Below are 26702 nucleotides of genomic sequence, written 5' to 3' on the forward strand. Positions count from 1 at the left end.
AACTCTTGATTTCGGCTCAGGTCATGATCTCACGCTTCATGAGTTCAAGCTTCATACTGGGCTCTGCACTGATACTGTGGAGCCTACTTGGGATCTCTCTCTCCCTCTCTCTCTGCCCCTCCCCTACTCGCACTCTCCCTCTCTCTCTCTCAAAATAAATAAACATTAAAAATAAATAAAAATAAATTCTGGCACGCCAATTCAAACTTGATATTTTGTGAGTGTAACGAAATGTCAGTATATTTATTGAAAGAAAATTGATCGCCTATGTTGCCAAACGTAAAAACTAAGGAAACGTTAAATTAGGAGTGTCATGTTCCCACTCCTAATACTTAATGTTACTCAATAAAGTACTTCTCAGGAAAACTGTACACAAAATACTTATCTTTTAAATTCTATTTTTAGCATATTTTATTTTTATTTTTATTTTTATTTTTTTTATTTTTGGGACAGAGAGAGACAGAGCATGAACGGGGGAGGGGCAGAGAGAGAGGGAGACACAGAATCGGAAACAGCCTCCAGGCTCTGAGCCATCAGCCCAGAGCCCGACGCGGGGCTCGAACTCACGGACCGCGAGATCGTGACCTGGCTGAAGTCGGACGCTTAACCGACTGCGCCACCCAGGCGCCCCTATTTTTAGCATATTTTAGTTTAATCTTTTGGTTTTTATTATTCTACTTTCTTCATTAGACATTTATCATGTTAAATCTGAGTCTTTCAGGGTGCCTGGGTGGCTCAGTCAGTTGAGCATCTGACTTCAGCTCAGGTCATGATCCCCTGGTTTGTGAGTTCGAACACCACATCCAGCTTGCCATCAGCACAGAGCCTGCTTCGGATCCTCTGTCCCTCTCTCCATCTGCCCCTCCCCTGCTAACTCGCTCTCTCAAAATAAATAAATTCTTAAAAAAGATATTAAAAATATAATAAAAATTTAAAAGTATATGTTTCTATAAAGAAAATCTTTTAGCCTTCAGATGTAAAAATAAAAAGCAGATGGTAAGAGAGAATAGTTTTCCAAGTAGTCATACAGACATGTGTCTTCCAAAAGAAGCCTAATTAATTGAAAATAATGTCTTCATAAATGTTTGAGTCATGAAACTTAGATAACCATAAATCCAAGCTAGCAAGTTTGAGATTAGGAAATTAACCTGTGCTGAGGAATTAGGATTAGGGGTCAACTGCCGTACGCACGCACCTGCACTTCCTCTGGGCGCCACCCCTTTCCCCAGGGATGCGGACGGCGGAGACGGGTCCCCTTCCCTGTCCCTCCAGCCGGCAGCATGTCCCCGCCCCCTGCGCGCGGCTCCGCCTCCACCCCACCTAGCCCCGTCCCCAGCCTCCCCCACGCGACTCCGCTCCATCCGCCCCCTCCGAGTGGCCCCGCCCCCGCCTCGCTTAGCCCCGCCCCCTGCCTCCTCCGCTTGACCCCGCCCCCGCCCCGCCCCCGCCGTGAGCCCGGACTCTTGGCCCCCAGCAACCGTATAGTCCCTCTTCCAGACAGAGCCTGTACTCCTCCGCTCAGCTCCGCCGCTGTCCCACTTCGCCGCGCTCCCGCTCCGCTTCGCCCCGCCCCCGCCGCGAGACTGGTCTCCCCGCTGCGCCGGGTCCCGGGCCTCCTCCGCGTGGCCCCTTCCCCGCCCCACCTCGCCCCGCTCCCACCAACCGCAGAGCCCCGACCCAATCACAGACTTGACTACTCGCGTGGCTCCTCCCCAACCAACGCCTCACTTCGCCCCGCCCCCGCCACGAGCCTGGCTTCCTTCCCCGGAAGAACCGCGTAGCCGCGCCCCCGCAGCTCCGGGCTGACCCCCCCCCCCCCGCCTCCGCGTCTCCATGGAAACGGTACGCACTAAAGCCGAGCGAGAAGCGCGATGGCGGCCGGGGAGCCGAGGGATTTGGGCAGCTACTACTTCAGATTCCTGCCTCAGAGAACCTTCCAGTGTCTGAGCACCCAGGAGACCACCAGCCGGCTCCGCCAGTGGTGAGAGGGCGAGGGCGAGGGCGAGGGCGAGGGCGAGGGCGGGCCGGCCGCGAGCGCGCCCTGCCGCCGGGCCCGCGCTGACCTTCCTCCCGCCCCCGCCGCAGGTCCATGCTGGGCAGAGTCGCGGCTCAGGCGTTCGGCTTCGACCAGAAGTTCCAGGCCTATCGCAAGGACGACTTCGTCATGGTTGGTGCGCGGGAGGGAGAGGCGCCCGGGTGTCCGCCGACTGAGCTGCGGCCCCGCCCGGGCTGGGGTCTGCGTGCGCGGCGGCGTGGGGACGCGCGCCAGCCGGGACTTGTCCCTACGGTCCCCGGCGTTCCGGCCCACCCCCGGGTGTCCCGGGCCCCCCCCCCCCGGCATCCCCCAGTGCCCCGCCCCCCGTGTCCCTGCGGTCCCCCAGTGCCCCGGCCCCGTGCCCTGGCCTCCGCCGGTGCCCCGCCACCCGTGTCCCTGCGGTCTCCCAGTGCCCCCGCCGCCCACCACCCCGCCCCCGCTGCCCCGCCGCGGGGTCCTCCGTGTACCCCGACTTGGCTTCAGAGGACTTCTGGGTACTTCTGTGGGCTCCCGGAGTCAGAGCGCTCCTGTGACCGCTCCCCCGCACGTGCACACAGGGGGTTCCGGGGGGAACCCTCGGCCGGCCGGCTCTCCGCAGTGACCTGCTGGAAGGGGCAGCTTGGAAAGAGGGAGACACATAAGAGAACAAGTTCTGGTGCATTCCTTAAAATTCAGTCACGTTATTTGAAATCCGGTTTTTCCCTCGCCAGCTGGACGGCGTTGACGTCTGTGGTCTGTGACGCTGTGCGTCCTGCGGCCCCGCGGCCGCTGATGGAGGGCCGCCGCGAGGTGACGGTCCTCCTCGTACCTGCCTGCGGCTGGCCGGCCGGGCGGGGGACTGGGCCGGGGCTTCGCGCAGAACTGCACGCGGCCGCCTGGCTTGATGCAGGGAACTTCCCGCCTTTTTTTTTTGTTCGGTTTTTTGTTTTGTTTTGTTTTTTTGGCTGAGGGGTCAGAGGAGGTTTACAAAAGGCCAGCCACTTGAGATGGGCACTGAAACGTGAGCAGGAGTTTGTCAGGTAGACAAAGTCGAGGATAATGTTAGATGGGTGGGACCATATTTTGCACCTTGTGTGCCTCCCAGAAGAGTTTGGGCTTTATCTAGCCAGTGAAGAGTCACTGAAAGTTTTTCAAGAAGATCGTAAACTTTAAACTACCGAGGTCACCCTGGCAGAAACGTGGAGCATAGATTGTTAGGACTGAGTCTGGAATCAGTGACACCAGACAAAACCGCTGTCATAGGACACCCTGAATTAGGGCAGCAGCACCAGGAGGCCTGGACGGACGTTTCAGAGAAAGGCAGTACTCCAGGACTAATAAGATACTGAGAATCAGGCAGAAGGGGAGTGTAGGATGAGCGAATGTCTGAGTTGGTTGACTGGAGTGGTAGATGATGCCGTTAAAGCCCTAGAAAACGCAAAAGAAGGAGGAAAATGAGTTCATCTTGAGGCATGTTGAACTTGAAGTGCACGCAAGTAGTGGGATCCTAGATTGCTGAATCTGAGATCTTGCTTTGTCAAGAGAGAGCTCTGGGCTCAGTATACAGTGTTGGCATCCTCACCATGGGACTAAGGGTAAGGGGGGAAAGAAGCAATTTATGGAGCTTTCTAAAGGTCTGCCAACATCTCCGCTCACACCTCATGACCGCATAACACAGAGACTAGGCGGTCAGACTTTTAGCTGAGCACATTGCCATCCCAAATAAAATCGGATTCCTTAAGGAAGAAGGAGACAATGGATACTGGGTCAGAAACCAGCAATCTGCTAGATTTCACGTGTGGCATAGAATAGACATACATTTAACATTCTATGTTGTATCAAATAATATATCACTTTAGAAATACTTTTTTAACGCTCACATTTTCTGAAACAAGTAAGCTGAATCTTTACATGCATTTTGATATTCGTATCTCTGTTATCCTGTAACTTGTTTGGGAATCACGTAATATTTTCCCAAAGCCCATCAGCTTTCCTAAAGTTGAGATACAGAGAATTCCTTCTAATGCCCCACTGGAAATTCTATAAGATACCCAAAATACCATGTGCATATATTAGGACAGGGCTTTTTTAAAATTATTATTATTATTCTTTCGGTGCATAATTAACCCCAACAGCATAATGATTCTCGTGTTGCTTTATGTGAGGGGCCTTTATGAAGACTTATTTCCACTGGCTCTAGGTCACTTCACTGCAGGTCACTTAGCCTGCTTCCATTTATAATGGCATGTAAAATGTAATTGTAAGTTGATACTCCCTCCCCCCAGGGATAATTACTAAATCTGAATTAAATTTCTCCTTGTACTGATTTTTGCAGAACACATCTAAAAGGCATTCAAAATCAGTATTAACTGAGGTTAACTCCAGCTTCTATTTCTTTTCAAAGTGTATATTGTATAAATGAAGATAATTGTGGGGCACTTGGGCCACTCAGTTAGTTGAGCTTCTGACTCTTGATTTCAGGTTGGGTCACGATCTCACTGTTCGTAGGTTTGAGCCGCACCTTGGGCTCCATGCACTCGGTGCAGAACGTGCTTGGGATTCTCTCTGTCCTTTCTCTGCCCCTCCCATGCTCTCTCTTTCTCTCCAAATAGCTGAAATAAACTTTAAAAGAAAAGAAAATATTAAATATAATTGCACACTCTTTAGCTTGAATTTATAAAGTTATCAACTTGCTTTTTTTTTTTTTTTCCTGAGGAGTAGTTTTGGGGAAAACTTATTTTTTTCTTTTTTGTGATTGGGCATAGATGATACCTGTGAAGTGTTTATCTTCCACCACTAGAATGTAAACTCCGTGGCACAGGAACTTGTGTGTGTCATACTGTAGGTATTCAGAAACACTTGCGGAACATATTCGTCTTCACCCTGCACACCTGGTCCTCTTCACTGTTCCCTTTCTCGTGAAATGACGTTCATTCTGTCCAGTTTCTCATCCATCGTCTGCGGTTCCTCCCTCGCCCTTTGTCCTTTGTCCTCCTAAACAGTCATTGAGTCCATCACTTCTCTGCCTCCCCCTCGCTATCATCTTGACTGATGTGAACATCACCTCTTCCTGGATTGCAACAGTACCTTTCCTTCCACCTATTCTCTTAATAACCCTTCGGCCCCTTTTCCACGCTGCTGCCAGAATCGCGGTAAAAAATAGGACTGATTCAAGCTCTTTCTTTGCTTACATCTGTTCAGTGTGTTCTTACTACCCTTGGATCACAAATTCTCATGAGGGGCGCCTGGGTGGCTCAGTCCATTGAGCGTGCCACTTTGGTTCAGGTCACGATCTCACGGTTCATGAGTTCGAGCCCCACGTCAGTCTCTGTGCTGACATCTCGGAACCTGGAACCAGCTTCAGATTCTCTGTCTCCCTCTCTCTGCCCCTCCCCTGCTCACGCTCTTTCGCTCTCTCTCTCTCTCTCTCTCTCTCAAAAATAGACATTAAAAAAATAATAAATAAAAATAAAATAAAATAGTCCTTCCCCGATCGAGAGTTTACTACAGTTGTTTTAGAAATTAATTCTTGATATTGTTTGTAATACAGTTTCCAACTTATTCTCCTCAAATTTGTATTTTAGGCTTTTTTCAAAGACCCAAATGTTATTCCTAATTTGAAGTTACTTTCAGATTCTTCTGGACAATGGATTACATTAGGTAAGTAAAACATATTTTTACCTTTTCAGATGATGATTTTATTATTATAACAAAATATTGCCTTTGGAATTTTCATTATTAAAATACACATTGTGAATAATGACTCACCTGATTGATAACATCAAGGTCAAACGTGATGAGCTGTGCCAGGCCTGCCCTGCGACTTTCTCCTGGGGCCCACTGCTCCTGTCCTGGCACGGCACAGGAGCACCAGTTCTCTTTTCATTCATTGGGAAAGTATTTATTGTGTCTCCCCCATGGACTCTGCTCGATGCAGGGACCAGTGAGGTGAACACAAGAAAATGATGCTCAAGAAACTGGTTGATATGTCAAAAAAAATAGTGTGAGGGGTGCCTGGGGAGGCTGAGTCGGGTGAGCGTTCGACTTCAGCTCAGGTCATGATCTCACAGGACGTGGGTTCGAGCCCCACATCTGGCTTTGCGCCCACAGCACGGAGTCTGCTTCAGATTCTGTCTCCCTCTCTCTCTACCCCTCTGCCGCTTGCACACGTGTCCTCTCTCTGTCTCTCTCAAAAATAAAAACATTAAAAAAAAATAGTGCAATAGTGTGCTACCATAGCAGTAGGAGCAAAAGGAGGAGAGTGTCAGGTAGGGTTCTGCTGATGTGAGGGTGTTTGAGCAAAAGGATTCAGGGCGGGGCAGCGGATTTCTGACCGAGAAAGTGGCCATTCATGGAATGTTCATAAAATAACATATAAAGTCATGGAAGAGAGTCTTAAAATCCCAAAAAGAAAATTTTGTCTATGTAATAATTTCATAGTACCTTGAAACATAGGTAGGAATCTTTAAGCAAAATTACCCAAACAATAGCACTCAAATCTCTTAAATAACTCTCAGGTTAAGGAGTAAACTAGAGAGTTAATAGAAGAGTGTTTTGAAAACAAAAACATGACCACTATATTTTAAATGTTAGTTTGAAGTGCCTTAACAAGAGACCCAGTCATTCTTCCACTTAGGAGGAAAATCTGGTTAGTAATGTGGGTTTGCGCTTAAGAAAAATGTAAGTGGATTTTAAATTAGATGGGGTTGTTTTGGTAAATTCCTACATTGCATCTTCCTGGAATTCTAGTAGTCTTACACAAAAATGACTTTGCCGAAAGTATTACTCAAGAACGAGATTTGTGACGTTAGAATTAGTAGGTCACATTTTATTGCTTTTGGCTAAAAACCACTGTAAAATTTATAGAGCAAAAAGCCGGTACAGGGTGGTCTTCAGAATACTTTCAGAGTTAGACTGACTCTCTGAGCAAATGTACTTACAGGTTCAAAATCTTCAGAAGGAAATAATCACAGGCACGTAGCAAAGAGTTTATGAAACTGTTACAGTAACTTCAGTCAATTCTTTTACAAAAATAAGGTTCGTTGAAAAAAGTTCAATCTTCCCCCGTACTGACAAACAGTACTGACTTTTTTCTGATTTTTAAAAAACGCATTGCAGAAAAGAGAGGTTCTAAAATTCCACATGTGCCTGGCAGAATCCATTAGAAGTACTCTGAAAAATTGGGCAAAAGAGGTAGCACTCTACTGCCGAAGTAGAAGTTTCTAGGGGATTGCTGTACTCTTCCTTTAGCTTGTTTTGTATCTCCCACCAGCTTTTCTGTTTCTGATGTATCAGCCGTCTTCTCTCCAATTTTCCTCTGAGGGCCAGCTGTTAAAATAAACAGCTTTTGAAAATGAGAGAAAAGACATTCTTGTAGCAAGTGAACCAGTGGTAAAGAGTGTGGTGAAGGATCCCCCTCACTGCTGCCCTCGCCTGGGCCTGGACTGCCAGGGCTTTCTGCCGCCGTCCCTGTCTCCCAGATGCTGCAGCCCTCCTCATACAGACACACTGTGCCCTTTTTTGGGTGACATACAATGGATGCTTCCTATGTGCTTAGTTAAGGGCATTATATTCATTACATCCTTTAAATGGCTTTTTTTTTTTTTTTCAATTCATTTTTGAGAGAGCGCAAGAAAGACGGCAAAGAGAGAGGAACAGAGGATCCGAAGGGGCTCTGCGCCGACAGCAGCAAGCCTGATGTGGGGCTTGAACTCACAAGCCACGAAATCATGACCTGAGCCAAAGCAGTATGCTTGACTGAGCCACCACATGCCCCCATTACCTCCTTTAATTCTCAGACCAACTCAGAGAGGTATTATTATATGTCCCTATGTCCCAAATGAAGAGTCAGATTCACGAGCTAAATAATTTGCAGTTTTGCACAGCTGGCCGGACTCCAGAATTCAAGGTCTTGACCACTACACTATCCTGTCTCTGCCATTTCAGCATTAATGAAGTTGTCAGAAAACACCAATTTGGACACCAAGTAAATAGACACCTGTGTATTATGCTAATATCAAGGGGAAAAAATACATTCTTAACTTTGTATGTGATCATAGCAGTGCATCACATGTCTTATAAATGGTGGAGACATGATTTTACCATATTTTCTGCCTAATAGATAGCATGTGCTGTGGACTCAATTGTGGCCCCCCGCCCCCCGTCAAGTTCTTATGTTGAAGCTTTAACCCCCAATGTTATTGTATTTGAAGATGAGGCCTGGGGCGCCTGGGTGACTCAGTCGGTTGAGCGTCCAACTTCGGCCCAAGTCATGATCTCGCGGTTCGTGGGTTTGAGCCCCGTGTCGGGCTCTGTGCTCACAGCTCGGAGCCTGCAGCCTGCTCCAGATTCTGTGTCTCCCTCTCTCTCTACCCCTCCCCTGCTTGCACTCTGTGTCTCTCCCTCTCAAAACTAAATACATATTGAAAAAAAAAATTTTTTTTAAAGATGAGGCCTTTGGGAGCTAATTAGGTTTAGACTACATCTCAAGCAGCCCTTCTGATGGGATGAATGCCCTTACATCAAGAGAAAGAGATCCCAGAGCTCTCTGCCATGTGCCGACAGCCAAGAAGGCAGCCGTCTGCAAGTCAGGAAGAGAGCCTTTACCGGGAGCCAAATCAGCTGGCACCTTGGTTTTTGGGCTTCCCGGCCTGCAGAACTGTGAGACATAAACGTCTGTTTTTAAACCACCCAGTCTGGTATTCTGTGATAGCCGCCTAAGCAGATTGACAGATTTTGGTCCCGAGAAGTGGAATGTTTCTGTAACATACCTAAAAAGGTTAGAAGTGGCTGTGAAACTGTATCACGGGTGTTGGTGGAAGAGTTTGAGGTGCATGCTAGCCCAGATACACGGACGTTAAGCTTGATTCTAGTGAGGTCTCACACAGAAATGAGGACCTTGTTATCAGAAAGTGGAGGAAAGACAATGCATAAAATGCCTGAGAACTTGGCTGAATTATGTTCTGGTGTTTTGGGGAAGGTAGAATTTGCAAGTGATGAAATTATATATTTAGCTGGGACGTGTCTAAACAAACTATTGTAGGAGCAGCTTGGTTCTTCCCGAACGTTTGTAATAAAGTAGGAAAGGAAAGAGGCAGATTGAAGAAGGATTCATTAAGGAACCAGAGCTTGAAGATTCGGCAAATTCTCAGCCTTTTCATATCGTAAAAAATGAGAAAGATTCTTTTGAAGAGAACAAATATGGCTGGGCAACCATTTGATAAAGAGCCTGTGTGTAATTCATGGACTTAATCAGCCATGTCAACAGAAGCCAGAGTTACACTGGGGATTGTACTGGCAAAGACACTGCCGGTTTGAACTAAAGGGGACAGAAACGAGACAAAATGAAGGCTGTCAGACCTCTTAGATCCCACAGGACCAGACGATAGAGCCATTTGGCTGACACATGGCCGTTCTGCAGGAGAAGAGAAGACGGACTAAAAGGCAGTTCAGAGATCATCGGGGCCACCCTCGGTTTCAGGAACACACTGTGCCTTTTGGGGGAGAACCTCAGAGGCTGGGCCACCGCCCCAGCGGGTCTGGAAGACAGAGCATTGAACCAAAGATGATTATTCTTGAGGCTTAAAGTCTAATGAAATTTGCCTTGCCAAGTTTAGGCTTGCTTGGGACCATCACCCCTTGTTTTCTGTTTCTCCCTTTTGGAATGAAGATGTCTCTCCTCTGCCTGTCTCACCATTGTATTTGGAAGCATGTCACTTGTCTGGATTCACAGGGTCACAGATGGAGAGGAATTTTGCCCCAGGATGAGGAGTACCTCCCTCTTACCCATATCTGATTTAGGTGATATGTAGGTGAGATTTTGGACTTTAGATTTTAGCATTGATGCAGGAATGAGCTAAGACTTTTGGGGCTGTTGGGATAGAATAAACACATTTTGCATGGGAGAAGGACATGAATGGGGGGTGTGGGTACCAGGGGCAGAATGCTTTGGACTGAATTGTGTCCTTTCAGAATTGATTTGACAGAAGTCCTAACCCCACCCATGACCTCATCTAACCCTAATTACTTCTCAAAGGCCCCATCTCGAAATACCATTACATTGTGGTATTTCAATATATTAATTTTGGAGGAACACCGTTCAGTCCCTCGCAAATGCTATTTCTATGCCTCGGAGTACGGGGTTTGAATTTAATTACCTTATCTTACCAACCCAGCCCTCCTGCCGCTCCCTAAATCAGAGCTAGAGTCGTTTATTAGGATGGCATGTTGCCGGGGGTCCTGGGTGGCTCAGTCAGTAGAGCATCTGACTTTGGTGCAGGTCATGATCTCACGGTTCATGGGTTCGAGCCCCGCATCGGGCTCTGTGCTGACAGCTCGGAGCCTGGAACCTGCTTCAGATGCTGTGTCCCCCTCTCTCCCCGCCCCTCCCCTGCTTGTGCTCGGTCTCTGTCTTTCAAAAATGAAGAAACATTAAAAAAAAATTTTTTTTAAAGAACGGCACGTCGCCGAGTGTCAGCCCCTCATCTTGTGGCCACCAACCTGTCTTTGAAGACCGTCTGGCTCTATGCTGCCCTAGTTCTTTGTTCTTGCAGTGCTCACAATTCTTCTGTCACTTTCTGTGGTCTTCTTGTCCCTTTAATCCCCCACAGGATTTTTTCCCCTGAAACAAAAGGAGCTTTTCCTAGAAGTGTAGTTTTTGAAATTACTGAAGCATACACAGTGCCTGTCTCCAGACGCCCCCTGCGCGTCCACACAAGGCCAGCTCGAGCCCAGAACAAGTGGCAGGTGCTCGCAGGACTCCAGGTGGGCAACCAGAAGGAAAAGCGCAGATCATCACCAGCCTCACTCTTCTCAAGCTCGAGCTGCTTCCGGCGTAAATACCGAACACGCATATCAGGGAGAGGTCACACCAAGGGCCCCCACACCTCGGTGTGCTGTTCTAGGGAGAACTTTGAACAAAGAAGACCACCACCTCTTTATATCTGAGTGTGTGTGTGGATATGAGTGCATGAGAGAGAAATGGAAAGAAACTGAGGCAATAATAACTATTCATTTTAGTCTTTGTGTCTTTCTGTAATTGAGAAGAACCTCTAGTAACGGAAAATCCATTCCTGAAGGACACATTTAGGAAGTAAGTTTGGGGTGGGGAAGGTATGCGGGGAAACACTTGAGCTGCAAGACGAAAATAGACAAAACATCATGGTCACAAATTTCTCTAATTCCAAACTTGTCATAACTTGATTAGGGCCTGGTTTGAAACTTACCTTGACTTGGAAAAGCTGGTTTTGGGTCATAAACACTGTAAATGAGATCACAAGGGAGAAATTGCTTATTGGAGAGAAGAATTTTCAAGACATCCTCAGGACTTTACAAACAGCCATTACTTAACATTAATTAAAGTTTTTGTAATACAAATTATAAAGCATTGAGCCCAATATAAATCCAAAGTCACACAAAGCAGTTCCAATGCTTTTATAGGCGATTCTGATATGTGGATTAAAACTGATGTAAGAACCCCCTACCACACGAAAAAAGATTTCATTTTCAGACATTTTCTCATTTACATACTCTAGGGCTGAAATGGTGAAATTTTGTTACAGACTTTTAGTGACTAATAAAAATGAACAAACGGCAAACTAAGAATTTAATATACCAAAATATATGCCCTATTTGACTACTTAGAATCCCTGCGTTGTAATATTTGTTTTGGAAATAATTGAGAATAATAAGTTTCTATTCTATAAAATTTTTTTCAGGATCTGAAGTGAAAAAAATTGAAGCCACAAATGTTCCCTGTACACAGCTTTCAATGTCATTTTTTCATCGGTTATATGATGAAGATATTGTACGCGATGATGGACATATCATTAAGTGTTTAGATTCTTTTTGCGATCCCTTTCCTATATCTGATGAATTACGAAAAGTAAGTATAGATTTTTAAAATTTCATAATAGAATTTTATTTCAGGAAATGCTTAATGTCAAAAACTTTTACCTATGTAAAATACCTAAAACACCTTTTATCAATTATTAATGATGAGTAATATCAGTTACATTGGTAGATTTTTTTCTTGGATGGGACTTTTACTATCAACTGAATTATCTGTGTATTTCAGTAGTTCTCAACCAGATGCTACTAACAGTCATGCATAGAGGCCAGAGATGTTGCTAAACATCATGCTGTGGGCAGGACAGCCCCCCACAACAGAGTTCTCTGCCCCAAAATTTCAATAGTGCTAAGGCCAAGAAGCCCTGACCTGCTTAAGTCATGGCTATTTTTCTTCGATATGGGGCTCTTAACCTATCAAATGACTATTTAAAAATAGCCCTGTTGTAAAAGAATCATTCTGTCTCACAGCTGAGATCAAAAAAGCCATTTTAGGGGCACCTAGGTGGCTCAGTCAGTTAAGCGTCCAACTCTTGGTTTCGACTCAGGTCATGATCTTGTGGTTTGTGGGTTCGAGCCCCACATCGAGCTCCACACTGACAGTCTGGAACCTACTTGGGATTCTCTGTCTCCCACCTGCCCCCATCCCTGCCCTACTCACCCTCTCTCTCTCTCTCAAAATAAATAAACTTTTTTTTTTTGGGACAGAGAGAGACAGAGCATGAACGGGGGAGGGGCAGAGAGAGAGGGAGACACAGAATCGGAAACAGGCTCCAGGCTCTGAGCCATCAGCCCAGAGCCTGACGCGGGGCTCGAACTCACGGACCGCGAGATCGTGACCTGGCTGAAGTCGGACGCTCAACCGACTGCGCCACCCAATCGCCCCAAAATAAATAAACTTTTTAAAAAACCATTCAATTAACTAATTTTTTTTTTAGCAAGAGGTGTATTGAATCAGAAGACATAGATTATTTAGCTAATTCCTGAGTTATTATTTATAAGATAGTAACTAAGCAAATCATTCAGTATCTTGAGCCCCAAGATCTTATCTGTACAACATAGAGATTAAAATTCCCATTCTATCTTGTTGAAACTGTTGAGATATGAGTTGAGAGAGCATTTAAATATACTTTTTAAGAAGTGTGACATGTTAAAATGAAATGCATTATTATCATCATTATTTTATTTATAGAGAGAGCAAGAGCAACTGGGAGAGAGGCAGAGGGAGAGAGAGAGCATCTCAAGCAGGCTCCATGTTCAGCACAGAATCCATCACAGGGCCCCATCTCATGACCTGATCCAAAGTCAAGATCATGACCTGAGCCGAAATCAAGAACCGGACACTCAATTGACTGAGCCACCCAGGCGCCCCTTATTATCATTAAATTATGGAGATAAACTATTTACCAAATGGACAAAAATTAGGGCTTTCAGGGGCGCCTGGGTGGCTCAGTCGGTTAAGCTGCTGACTTCAGCTCAGGTCTTGATCTCGTGGTCCGGGAGTTCGAGCCCCGCGCCAGTGTCTGTGCTGACAGCTCAGATTCTGTGTCTCCCTGTCTCTCTGCCCCTCCCCTGCTTGCACTCTGTCTTTCTCTCTCTCGAAAATAAATAAACATTAAAAAAAAAATTAGGGCCTTCAGGGGCTCCTGGCTGGCTCAGTCGATGGAGCGGGCAACTCTTGATCTCAGGATTATGAGTTCAAGCCCCACAGTGGGTGTAGAGATTACTAAAAAAAAAAATAAAGCTTTGGTATCAAATAGACATAGATTCAAATACAGGCTCAGCCACTTAATAACTGTGGTACTTAGCCTCATTTTTTTCATCTATAAAATAAGAATGATGCAAGAATCACGTGAGGGGCCCCGTGTTGCTCAGTCGGTTAAGGTCATGATCTCACAGTTCATGGATTCGAGCTCTGTGCTGACAGCTCGGAGCCTGCTTGAGATCCTCGGTCTCCATCTGTCTGCCCCTCTCCCACTCGACTGTGTCTCTCTCTCGAAAAAAAAAAAAAAAAATTATGTGAGATAATGCACTTTAAAGTGTTTAGCCCAATGCCTAGTATTTAGTAAGCTTTCAGTAATAGTAATGACTAGCCACTAATTACTATTATTCTACATTTAGGAGATGTCGCTATGTGTAAGTTGAGTAAGGAGATGTATAAGTTGAATTTATTGTCAATCCAGATGGGAATGACCTAGGGAAGCCCCTGACACACCATTCTGGACATTGACCTCTTGTCTGTGGGAAACTGGGAGGCCTCCAGCCAGTGTCTGCGTTCTCCTACACCAACAGAACACCGGAAAGAACCCTTAGTTGAAGAAGACCATCAAATTACTCACTGAGGACGTCCAAACACAACTGAGGAGACTATATATAGTTGCTCTGTAGTTAGGTGCTATGTATAAGACAAGATAAGCACCGTACCTTGGGGATCTCCCAATTTCTACTCTTCCTTACCAAGGACTGGAAATTAACCTCCACCAAGTGTCTAGCCTAGTCTGGGTCTCCTTCCTTTTGGGGCACTGTGTCAGCTCTTCTTATCTGTCCCCGATCTCTGCTGGCACCTGTACCTCTCTATCACAAGGCCCTGTCCCCTAATTTCAGAGAGCTCACCCTCACTTACACTGAGAGCATTGGCAACGGACTTTTCGAGAGATGGATGCGCCTTCTCTGCTCTGCTGCTTGTCGTCTGGTTTTCTTTTTTTAATTTTTTTGAGAATTTATTCATTTTTGAGAGCGAGAGAGAGGGAGCATGAGTGGCAGAGGGGCAGAGAGAGTGGGAGACGCAGAATCTGAAGCAGGTTCCAGGCTCTGAGCTGCGTGCTGACGGCTCAGAGCCCGACGCGGGGCTCAAACTCACGGACCGTGAGATCATGACCTGAGCTGAAGTCGGACGCTCGACCGCCCGAGCCCCCCAGGCTCCCCTCTGCTGCTGGTCGTCTTTACTTCCATGCGTAGCCCTTGAATTCAGGAAGTACCCACGCTGTCTTTCTGCCAGTTGCCTCTGCGTTTCGCTCTCGTGTTCTTTGCCGCCCTGTGGCGACAAGCAAGGTGTTGACTTGGTTGCTTTCTGGCTGAAAAAATAAATCAATAAATCACCTCCAGCCTTAGCCTGAACTGAAAAGGGCCCTCCGCCATGCAGCAGCACCGAGCCCGTCACACCGCCTCACTGAGGCCCGCCGATAACCACCTTCCGCAGGCGGCTCACAAGTCTGGCTCCTTAACCACATTGCACACCTCCTCCCTGAGGGCCCCGTGTGGAAGCACACGGGGAGATCAGCCGCAGGTGGGTCCCGCTTCCACATTTATTCCCCAAATATTTTCATTTCTGTCATTTTTACACACGCAGCCTAATCAGTTCGGTAACCAGAGTGCTCATGCGAGGAATGCGTTCATTCGTCATTCCTGAGAGCTTTAGTCGCTCTTGTGTTAAGCCAGGTCTTTAGGTAGCTACAGACTCAGGCTTCACTCTCACATCATTTCCTTAGAGAGAGAGAGAGGAGAGAGAAGGAGAGAAGCAGGCGAGGAGGGGAGATGGGCCAAGCCGTATGTGTGGCACACCCAGGGAGTAATAAACTGTAAACCACTTCCCCTCACCTTTTACTGCATGTGACTTTGACTTTCATAAACTCATTGTAAGTAACCTGCACACTGGCAACACCACAGAGTTTATTTTAAGTGCCTCTTTTATGCTGACCTTGTGATGAATATTCATTTGAGATTGGGGTAAATCAAATGTGAAGCTTGATCAGTTTCCTAATTTAAGTGCACTTCTGCTACTAGACAGTGATTTTGTATAACTCCTACTTCCCTCCTTTACCTGTTTGGCAGTGTTAGTGTCATGTACAATTTTTACAGCATTCCCACTCCTTGTTGTATGTATTTTCTTTCCCACTTTGTTTCTTGGTTACAGGTTTTTGCCTTTTACTTTTCGTACTGTGTTGGTATTTTACTGTTAGCTACTTCACATTCTTTTTACAAGCAGGTGGAGTATAAACAACTCAATAAAAGAAACGTGTGTTATGGTTTACATTCGTCACCTCGTTCGTATCTACCGCAATCGAGTTAATCAGTTGTGTGGAATGGCCACTGGTATAAGAAACCCTCCCACGTCCGACCCTGTCGTGCTGTTTTCTGAAAGAGGTGGTGAAGTCTCCAGAGAGCAAGAGTCAGTATAGATGGGTGATGGGTAGGATGCTATTATTAGGGGACAGCAGGAAGAGAGGTGGTTATGATGGTCCGCTTACCTGAATAGTTCAAAATGGAGTAACGGGGGTGGGCCGGGGCAGGGGTGGTAAGGAAAGGGGTCATCCAAAAGTGCAGGGGTAGGGCTTAGAAAATGAGGGCCAGCTTCCAGACTGAAGCGAAGGCTGCAGACCTTCTGGGATGGAGAAGTTTCTCCATCTATTTAGGGTCCCTTGTTTCCAAATAAGGTTCAAGGTGACTCAGCACTAAAATTGCAGTAGTGCTAAAACCATTACTAAAGATACAAATTAGGACAAAGGTATAAAGGGGAAGAGGAGAAGATTTAGATTTCTTCCTTTAACTGAGCATCAGTACCTAACGGTAGCACGGAGGGAAAATGAGCACAGGTCTCACCGATTACTCCTTCTGGTTGTTCAGGATCGGTTGTTGACACGGGCCTAGGATTATTTGTAAGTTCATAAACGGAAACTTTTGAAAACGAAAATTAGAGCCTTAAATCATGTTAGATTAAGGTGAGTTTTATCATTTTCCATAGGTTTTGCTAGTGGAAGACTCAGAAAAATATGAAATCTTTAGCCCAGCTGATAGAGAAGAGTTCCTGTTTTGTCTTTTCAAACATCTTTGCCTTGGTGGAGCCCTTTGTCAGTATGAAGATGTGCTTCATCCATATCTGGAAACGACAAAGCTTATCTATAAAGACCTAGTGAGGTAACGTTGCGAGATGCCAAGAGGGAAATCTCTGGTTAACGGAGTGCATTGTTGAACTGGGCTGGGCTCGCCCAGCGTCTGTTGGGTCCTGTTGACGCCAGCCACCAAAGTGTGTGAGAACAGCACCGCTTCGCACCCCTTTTCCGGCCTCTCCCTTCCCCTCCGGGTTGGGACGCGGTCACATCTCCCTGACTCTCTTTAGCACCCGCTTCCCGCTTCTCATCGGCCTGTGCTTCCTTCCCCATCCGACGGACTACTCGCCTCCTTAGCGGCTGACTTATCCCAGATCTTCTGTCACATTCTCCCCAGGTTCCTGTCGCATTTACCTCAGATCTCCTGTCACACTGAAGTCCCCTGTCACCTCACCCCAGGTCTGCTGTCACACTTACCCCAAGCCTCCTATCACATCAGTTTCCTATCGCACTTAACCCAGGCCTCCTGTCACACTTATCCCAGGCGTCCTCTCACATGTACCTCAGATCTCCTGTCACACTTACCCCAGGTTCCTGTCACAGATACCTAGGTCTCCTGTCCACTCACCCAGGTCTCCTGTCACCTTTACCCCAGATTTCCTGTCATATTTACCCCAGGTGTCCTCTCAAATTTATTTCAGGTCTCCTGTCACCACATCCCAGGTGTATTACCCTTTTACCTCAGGGTTCCTTCACACTTACCCAAGGTTCCTCTCATACTTACCGCAGGTCTCCTGTCACATTCACCCCAGGTCTCCTGTCACATTCACCCCAGGTCTGATGTCGCTTTTACCTCAGGTCTCCTGTCACATTACCCATGTCTCCTGTCACACTTATCGCAGATCTCCTGTCACATTCACCACAGGCTTGATGTCACTTTTACCTCAGGTCTCCTATCACACCTACCCAGGGCTCCTGTCCCATTTACCACAGGAATCCTGTCACACTTACCCCAGATGTCCTGTGCATTTACCACAGGTCTCTTGTCGTATTTACCCCAGGTGTCCTGTCGCATTCTCCCCAGGTCTGATGTCGCTTTTACCTCAGGTCTCCTATCCTACTTACCCCAGGTTCCTGTCACACTTACCCTGGGTCTCCTTTCACACTTACCCCAGGTCTTCTGTCACACTTACCCCAAGCCTCCTATCACATCAGTTTCCTATCGCACTTAACCCAGGCCTCCTGTCACACTTATCCCAGGCGTCCTCTCACATGTACCTCAGATCTCCTGTCACACTTACCCCAGGTTCCTGTCACAGATACCTAGGTCTCCTGTCCACTCACCCAGGTCTCATGTCACCTTTACCCCAGGTCTCCTGTCACACTCACCTCAGGTCTCCTGTCATGTTGGCCCCAGGTCTCTTTTCACACTTCTCCTAGATTTCCTGTCACACCCACCCCAGAACTCCTGTGACATTTACCCCAGGTCTCTTTTCACATTTCAGGAGAACACAAGATTCCTCAGGTTGTGTAAATTTGCTTGACTAGTAGTAGAACAATTACCTTTTTTGTAAAGAGGTGGAAAGATTTTTAGGTAGGCATAAACTTTACATTTTTCAATTAATTCTAAATTCCAGGTTTGCTTAGGTGATCCACTAGTTCTGTTTTTTTCTCTTTGAAGATCTAATTGGTATAAAAACTTTATAATCATTTATTTATACTTTGATTGGGTTGGGCTTTTCAGTGATGAAGATATTGGATCATGTCTGTAGGCAAAAGGGAAAGGAACAAGCAAAAGCAGAGTTTAGTTACAAAATTTTGCTTTAATCGGAAAAAAACAGAATTAGCTTGTCGTAAAACTCTCGATCGTCACTTGCACTCAGCATCTCAAATCTCACTTCTGCTCTGTCATTCAGCTGTGTGACAACTACGTGATGCGGTTATTTCACTTCATTCTTTTTCTTATATAGTTTTTTTTTACGTTGATTTATTTTGAGAAAGAGAGAGAGAGAGAGAGTGGGGGGGGGTAGGAGGAGAGAGAGAGGAGAGAGAGACTCCCAAGCAGGCTCCTCGCTGTCAGCTCAGAGCTGGGGGCAAGGCTGGAACCCATGAACCGCGAGATCATAACCTGAGCCAAAACCGAGAGTCAGACACTTAACTGCTTGAGCCACCCAGGGGCCCCTCTGATACAGTTTTAAAAACAAAAATTATTTCTTTAATTTGCCTCTGATTTTTGTGGAAAAGTTACTCTGCCAATACATGAAGATTGTCCAAAAAAATGTTAGAAACAGAATTTGAGAAAAACATATACATACTCACATCCAGAACATTCTGTCCTTATATTCAGCTCGTGAAAGCCCGTAGGCCTGCTTCCAGCACTCCCTGCAGATACCCTGTGGTACACCTAGTCTCTCACACGCGCGCGCGCGCACACTGCTGCCACGACATTGTGTTGTACTTCACTGGCCACACGAACGTGTGGAATTCGTCACCATCGTGTGCTATGCAAGAGGAGATTCTGCTGGAGGTGTCTGAAACAGAAGTAACTTTAGAACCTAAACACTGAAGAAACTGTTTTCCCTGACCTCCCCTGTCCCGGATTCTCACCTGTGACTCGTCCACACTGCTTGGGTGCTAAGTGAAACTATGGCTCCAGGGTTAACGGCCACTGGTAAAAGGAGTGGTCAAAATTCACGGCGTCCAACAGAAGGAAGAGAATCACGCCCTCAGAATCCCTCAGGCGGGCAGCCGACGAGTGTTAATACTGTGCCCAGAACTCCGCCAGGCTCCCAAGAGACTACAAGAGGAGCATCAGACAGCCCTTGACCTTAAGGAAATTATAAGAAACTAACATATTAAGTAATAGTTTAGAAGGTTTTAGAAGGAAAAATTGTTATGAAATCAAATGTTTGATTTTTTATAGGCAAATGTTCGCAGCTCCTGATACTGTAATAAATACCCCAGGAGTTGAAAAGAGGACATTATTAGGGCGGCTGTGTTAGGGAAGTCTTGATGGAACGGGGTCCCCAAGAGCCAGCAGAGAGGGCAGCCCGTCCCCTGTCCAGGGGAGACCCGCACGTCACTAGTCTGCCATTCCAGGGGACGCTGAGAAGGAACCAGCCCAATTGCAGCATTGCTCTTATTTGAGAACCGTTAACTGTTTCTCATGATGACCCAAGTTGAAGCGTGCTGATGAATTTCTCTGCTAAGTGCGGAGGAGATGTGAAATTGTCTTCCCCAAACAACTTTAGAAGAAAATTATGATTAGAGTAAATATTCGCTTAAGGTGGCTTAAGTGCCAGTGCGAAGCAGCTGAACGGGCTGAATGATCACAGAGTCCCTTCAGAGCCGTGCCGGTTTGCTTATCGCTCGCACTGCCTCTGGCTTTTCTAGCTGGTTGTGCTGATTTGGGTCAGAGGCGGTGGCATTTGGTCAAGGTGAGGGTGCCGGTGGATCGGCGTAGCTTCTCGGGAGGAAGCCCCCGTGGGCCTCCAGCAGTCGTCAGCACCTTGTCATCCTGAGCCACATATCCAGACAAGTCACTTGTACAAGCCAAGTTAACCGGCAAGGATATTGTTTTTTCCTGTCCCTTTACTTGAATTTTGGGTGTTTACACATCTTTTAGGAGAACGTCTGCTATCTTTCTAATTGTACACGCAGTAGCTGCTTTACATTATCTAACCTGCCCTTGCAGAGAAACGTCATCACGAATCTGCTCCAGAAAAGACGTGCATCCCTGACGTGTGTCCGTGTTGGAGGCACGTCACAGAGCTTGATTTTAGTGGTCTCTGGCTCAAACCAAAGGGTGAGAACATTCTGAAGATATGTTTTCCCTCATCCGTTATTACGAGTCCCATAAAATACCCTTTTGAAACGTTCTGGAAAGTGCCTTCTTTTCAAGGATTATGGTTCTTTTAAATAACATAGGTAATACTTCAGAGCCGGTTCATTAGAGAGTAAATATGACCAGTTGTTTCATTACATTTGAAAAATGTCTACGCAGAAATAATTCTGTAGTTACTAATCGAAGCCTTTGTCTTTTCTGCTGTCAATATTAAACACAGACTCTGATCAAAGTTTTTGGAGAGGTTTTCCAAACTGCGTATCTGCCTGAGATGTGAAATTTTATTATTTAAACTGTGAGGCTTAGGTTATGGCCCTCAAATGCTAATTAAGCAGTGGGATTCTTCTTTCTTTTTTTTTTTTTAAGTTTATTCATTTATTTTGAGAGAGAAAGAGAGCGGGAGAGGGGCAGAGAGAGAGAGAGAGAGAGAATCCCAAGCAGGCTCCGCACTGTCATCACAGAGCCTGACGCTGAGCTCAAACTCCAGAGCTATGAGATCATGACCTGAGCTCAAATCAAGAGTTGGTCACTTAACCGACTGAGCCACCCAGGAACCAACTTCTAATAATGTTCAAATGGTAGTTTCTTTGGTAAGTAGTACACTACAGTACATGTATGTGTTAAGTGATTGTTAAATGAAGTGTCAAACACTAAATTTTCTTCTCAGTTTATTTGGTAAGTACAAACTTTTACAAGGGTTGGTCTAGGTTGTTTTTGTTTTTGTTTTTAACTGGGCTAATTTACATGCAGTAAAGTGAACAAATTATAGTGGACCTACAGCTTAGTGAATTTTTATATATTTATACCCGTATCACCCTCTCCAGATCAACACTTAAAATCGGATATAACCATAGGTATGTTCTGTAGTTTGGTTTGGGTGGTTACGTAGGTGTGTGCAGTATAAATGTTTTATATGGAGTGACTATAGTTACCCCTTGGATAAGCACACAACTTCAAATACAGTCTTCAGTTTTTAAGCAGTATATGGTAAGCGTTTAGAGAAATAAAATGACCTTAATCCATGTCGTAGAAGGATATGGAAATTAATTGCATGATTTCTGGAGATAAAAGCTGTCTAAAAAAAACCAAAAACTGCCTAAGAACTTTTAACCCTGACATGGCTCAGGTCTGCCCATTCCAGTAGGTGTGCAAACACACACACACACACACACACACACACACACTGGACACAGTCCCCCTTCGTTCTCCTCCTGGCCCACCTCACTCTTCATATGTAGTGAAGGACAAAGATGCTTGCACCTAGTGAAGTGAGGAAGGGGCCAGCTTCCTTTCAATGTGACGTCCCCCTGTCACCCAGGAGGACTGCCTATGGTGCACATCTGCTGGATCGGAGGCAGGGGATGAGCGGTTGAGACCCAGGGAGAGGACCCGGATGGATGCTGTGTCACCTGGAGTCTCTTCCCAGAAATACCACTTTGAGCTGGAATGTCTTTAATGTCTCGTTTGACTTCTCTGGCCCTACTGTCTCGAAACCTGGTAAAGTCGTGCCCAACAGCCTCATGGAGCTGTGTGGTCTTTACATGAAGGAAGTCATATGAAGGTATTTTGCAGATGGTAAAGCATTAGGAAGGGAACACGTGTGCATCTCTCTCTGTAGCTTGTTCCTTCCCTCTCTGTGCTTCCGCTCGGTGCTGCCGCAGGGAATCTTGTGGGGGAGAGTAACTGAAAGAGAGGTACTGAAGGAAAATAATTTTAATATGATATAATTTAATAGTACATAATTTAACATAGTTTTCATATACCTTATCCCACTCGATTCTCACATAATTCTAAAAAGAACCATAGTATGCCCAGTTGACGAGTGAGGAAATTGATGTTCAGAAAGGTTAATCTTTCCCAAAACGAACTAACACATCAGTGCCAGAGCTGGCGTGTGTGTTTACATTGTTGAATTCTGTAGTTGCGCTTTTGCCTACCCCTTACCGCTGCCTACGCTTCAGTCAGACTTTTATCAATTCTTATTTTTCTGATAATTGTCTCTGGCTTGGGAAACATTCATCCTGAGTCTCGGTCAGACCTCACATATTCTAACTGTAAAATTACGTGTTCTGCAGTTCTCCATCCTGGGGTAAAACTGTGGGTCCGTCCTTTTCAAACCATTTGAGTCGGATATTGTGTATTTCTATATTATGTATGCATAAGAACACCTGCATACTAAAGGGATCAGTATTCTAAATGTATTATGCCAAACACTAAAAAAAAAGGCAGGGGGGTGGGGGGGTGCCTGGGTGGCTCAGTCAGGTAAGCATCTGACTTCAGCTCAGGTCTTATCTCACGGTCTGTGGGTTCGAGCCCCACGTCGAGCTCTTTGCTGACAGCTCAGAGCCTGGAGCCTGCTTCAGATTCTGTGTCTCCCTCTGTGTCTCTCTGCCCCTCTCCTGCTCAAGCTCTGTCTCTCTCTTTCTCTCAAAACTGAATAAACATTAAAAAAAAAAAAAATGTAGGGGTACCTAGGTGGCTCAGTTAAGCGCCTGACTTCAGCTCAGGTCATGATCTCACGGTTCGTGGGTTTGAGCCTCGCATCGGGCTCTGTGCTGAACACTTGCTGGGAGCCTAGAGCCTGCTTCGGGTTCTGTGTCTCCCCCTCTCTCTGCCCCTCCCCCGCGCATGCTCTCTTAAAAATGAATAAACGTTAATAAACAAAAATAAATGTATTATGTAAATGCTTGTTATATTTAAAATGTATCCCTTCCTCCCCCCCCCCCCCATTTTAGTGTTCGAAAGAATCCTCAAACCAAGAAAATACAAATTACCTCTTCCATCTTTAAAGTTACGGCATATGTAAGTGTTGAAGGGGAATTTGCAACCAATCAATTTAATTACTGGGTATTAACAGGGTTGTTACAATGGGAGTTAGCAACTAGTGCAATGTTATGTCTGGGAGAAAAGATGATGGATGATTTTTAGTGTTTTTGTCAAAATTAGAAGTTGATAAGTTACGCTTTTATTTGGAGAGCCATACAAACGTCCCCCCTGGCCTCTTTTCTGTTGTCCCTGTCTAATAATAGTCCGTCCTTGTTTAAGAGCGAAATGTGTGACTCAGATGCAGTAGAACACATTCTCTAGCTTGTCGAACCATAGCTTCTAGGGCAGATAAGTAAGGATGCTGTAAATGTCTGTATATCACAGAATCTGATGCTTGAATTCTAGTGTCTATAAAAGATTGTTGTTAGCACATTTGAAGCGGTTTCTAAGTATCTTTATTCAATCACTTAACAAATACTGTTAAGTGCCGGTTGTGTATCCCCCCCTGTGTTGGGCATTTTGTGGTGATAAACAAAAGAAACAAAGTTGCTTCCCTCATAGTATGTAAAGATCACATTCTACAGGAAAGCAAAGATAGAAGAAAATTGCAAAACAAATTTTTGCAATATTAGCACTTTAAAAGCACTTTTTCAAAAGAGAAGATTTCCTTTTAGACTATAAGTTCCTTAAGGTCGAGAATTATATGCATTTGTATTGTACATATGTACTGTTAGCCCAGTAGACTGCTGTCAGTAAATATTTTAAAGTATCAGTTAATTACCAATTGTCAAAGATTTGATGTAAGTTTCATGACATTTTAGCAGAAAATATATAGTAGTTAAATATGTTGATTATTACTTACATGTAGTTGTAGACTAAATAACCTAGGTTTGTCTTTTTCAGGATTCCGTTGGCATGTGCTACCCTTCAACAAAGTCTCACGAACAGACATTTTCTTACTTTCTTGTGGATCCGATCAGGCGTCATGTTCATGTTCTATACCACTGTTACGGTGTGGGGGAAATGTCTTAACAGTATTCTTTCAGATTATCGATTTTACGGTTTTTACCAATTTTTTGTTTTGACGTCATTTTATAGGTAAACATCTCCTTTGCCAGTTAATTTAAGTAAAGTGTAGAGAAGCCGCATAGAACAGAAGGACACAGTACAAGATGCCTGTCTTTAAATTTGCCTCGAGCGGTAGCGTAGGGACCGAACTCCATCCCTGCCACGGTCTACACCAATATAGTTGTGGACAATTTACAGAGAGTTACAAGGAACTAAAAATCCGGTCCGTATTTGTCGCATTAGGATTCAAGGAAGGCCTCGATTTTCCACGTATTTTATTTTAGAAGCTAATTTATTTTAGCTTGAAACTGTGGCAGAAAACTGACCATCTCTCCACTGATCATTATTATCAACTGTTAGCTTTTCAAATTTGAGTTTCACTTCATTGCATTTCTTCATCGCCTAGAGATTTACACGTCCAGGGGTGTAAAATGCATAACAATTCCTTTGCTTCGTTTGTCCCAGTTAAAAGCCTCAATAAAAAAAGTCATGTTCTGAAAGTAGCATGTTCTGACGTCGTTTAGCACATAGTCAGTTACCTCTGCGGCTGCCCCACAGCTGGCCGAGGATCCACCTCTGAACAGAGTTGCCCCGATGGTCTTACTGAGGTGGCAGGAGAGGAAAGAGCGGGTCTCTTAGGCTACGTTCTCCTGTTTCCTCGTTCCTTTCCAAGAATGAATATATAACTTAGGTTTCCTTCATGGTAAAAATGACCAACCTGTATCCAGAGGAACAGAGAGCCTGCGAGAAATGTTGGGACTTTGAGGAGAGGCAAGTTTGGAGTCTGTGTTTGTGTGTCGTAAGGACAAGAGTGATGACCTTGGATCTGTGCCTGTGGATGTACCTGAAAAGCAGCCACCAATTAGCCAGAGAGTTCAGGGGGTGACACAGGTTGTGTCACCTGTGATGCCCAGCCCAGTGCTTGGCATGTTCCGCGTCTACTGGGCGAATATTTTCCAGACATGTTCATGACATCCACAGATATTTTTTAAACCGTGTAAGAAAAGTCAGGTTGAGAACTGAAGTGTCGCACCCGTCCTGCCCTACCACACAGACCCTACAACCTGGGGACTCTCCCTCAGTCACCAGGTCAGCCAGTCAACGATTCTGTCTGTGCATCAGCCCCGTGCAAGGTGTGCCATCCCTGAGCCCAGTAGTGAAGGTTGTCTGTCAGAGCGTGTCCTCAGACGGGGATTGCGGCCTGAATCCAGAGATGGAAGACGGCAGCGTGAACTGGGCCTGGGAGGGCCTCAGTCTGGGGTTCCACAGCACCGGGGGGCGGGGGGGGGGGAGGAGGGGGGAGTCTCAGCAACAGAGAAGAGCCTTCCCCCCAACTCCTACCCCGTGTGGGGAGGCGTGATGTGGTGGGTGTTGGAGCCTGGCGCTGGGACAAAAGTCCAGGACTCACAGATGGGCCGGTCTTCTCTCTGCTGTAGAGGTGGGGGTGCAAAATACCTTTGAAGACAGATTGCTTCATTGTTTGGGGACAATCACTTTAATGATCTATCTGTGATTATGCAAATTATCTCCATGGGGGTATAATAGCATCCCACTGAAGAATGTGGGCTGAGCCGTCAGATTGCCTGGATTCTGAATTCTGCCCGGACTTGCTGTGTGACTTTGGGCTCACTAAAACTTCTCTGTGCCTGAGTTGTCTCATCTGTAGAGTGGGGAAAATAATAGGACTCCTTCATAGGTTATTGTGAAAATTGTTAGAATAGTGCCAAGCACATAGTTGAAGTGTGAATTTTGGCTCTTTCCATTCTCTGTTGAGGAATATGAAAAAATCAGGAGCTAAACTGTCTGCATAACAATGTAAAAAGCTGTCTTTCTTAAGTTCAGAATTGCTTTTCTTTTTTAAATTTTTGTTTACTTTTGAGAGAAAGACAGAGAGACAGAGCACAAGCCGGGGAAGGGACAGAGAGAGAGGGAGACACAGAATCCAAAGCAGGCTCCAGGCTCCAAGCTGTCAGCACAGAGCCGACGTGGGGCTTGAACTCACGAGCGGCGAGATCATGACCTGAGCCGAAGTCTGACGCTCCGCCGACCGAGCCACCCAGGCACCCCTGTAATTGTTTTTTTATAGGTTATATTATTATTAACTCGACTAGATATGATACAAAGGGTGGGAACACTAGTTTTCCCCACTCTGGGCCCCAGAGAATGCAGAGGACAGAAGCCTGTACTCCCAAGAATTTCTCTGGCAGCATTTTGCACACTTAGAATTATTTGCTCACCTCTGGGGTGCCTGGCTGGCTCAGGTCGGTGGAGTGTGTGACTCTTGATCTCAGGGTCATGAGTTCAAGCCCCACGTGGGGTGTGGAGCCTACTTAAAGGT

At 45.7% G+C, this 26702-nt stretch overlaps 1 protein-coding gene and 2 long non-coding RNA genes across 3 annotated transcripts; 2 read left to right on the forward strand and 1 right to left on the reverse strand.

The window, feature by feature from the left end:
* The first annotated feature begins 1609 nt into the window (after window positions 1-1609).
* Window positions 1610-24867, forward strand: CFAP300 (cilia and flagella associated protein 300). The gene is made up of 7 exons (XM_045486578.1): window positions 1610-1981; window positions 2086-2167; window positions 5599-5674; window positions 11731-11897; window positions 16602-16774; window positions 23266-23332; window positions 24200-24867. The coding sequence occupies exons 1-7, from the start codon at window positions 1872-1874 to the stop codon at window positions 24326-24328; spliced, it is 804 nt and encodes a 267-aa protein (XP_045342534.1). The 5' UTR covers window positions 1610-1871; the 3' UTR covers window positions 24329-24867.
* On the forward strand, window positions 16781-18306 carry LOC123602228. Its single transcript, XR_006714418.1, has 3 exons — window positions 16781-17276; window positions 17388-17409; window positions 17862-18306. It is a non-coding gene; the product is annotated as an uncharacterized LOC123602228 (long non-coding RNA).
* On the reverse strand, window positions 17034-17597 carry LOC123602229. The gene is made up of 3 exons (XR_006714419.1): window positions 17427-17597; window positions 17249-17392; window positions 17034-17100 (listed from the first exon to the last, which is right to left on the reverse strand). It is a non-coding gene; the product is annotated as an uncharacterized LOC123602229 (long non-coding RNA).
* Window positions 24868-26702: the final 1835 nt, after the last annotated feature.

The sequence above is a fragment of the Leopardus geoffroyi genome, chromosome D1 (assembly GCF_018350155.1).
Source record: "Leopardus geoffroyi isolate Oge1 chromosome D1, O.geoffroyi_Oge1_pat1.0, whole genome shotgun sequence".
NCBI classification, from domain to species: Eukaryota; Metazoa; Chordata; class Mammalia; order Carnivora; family Felidae; genus Leopardus; species Leopardus geoffroyi.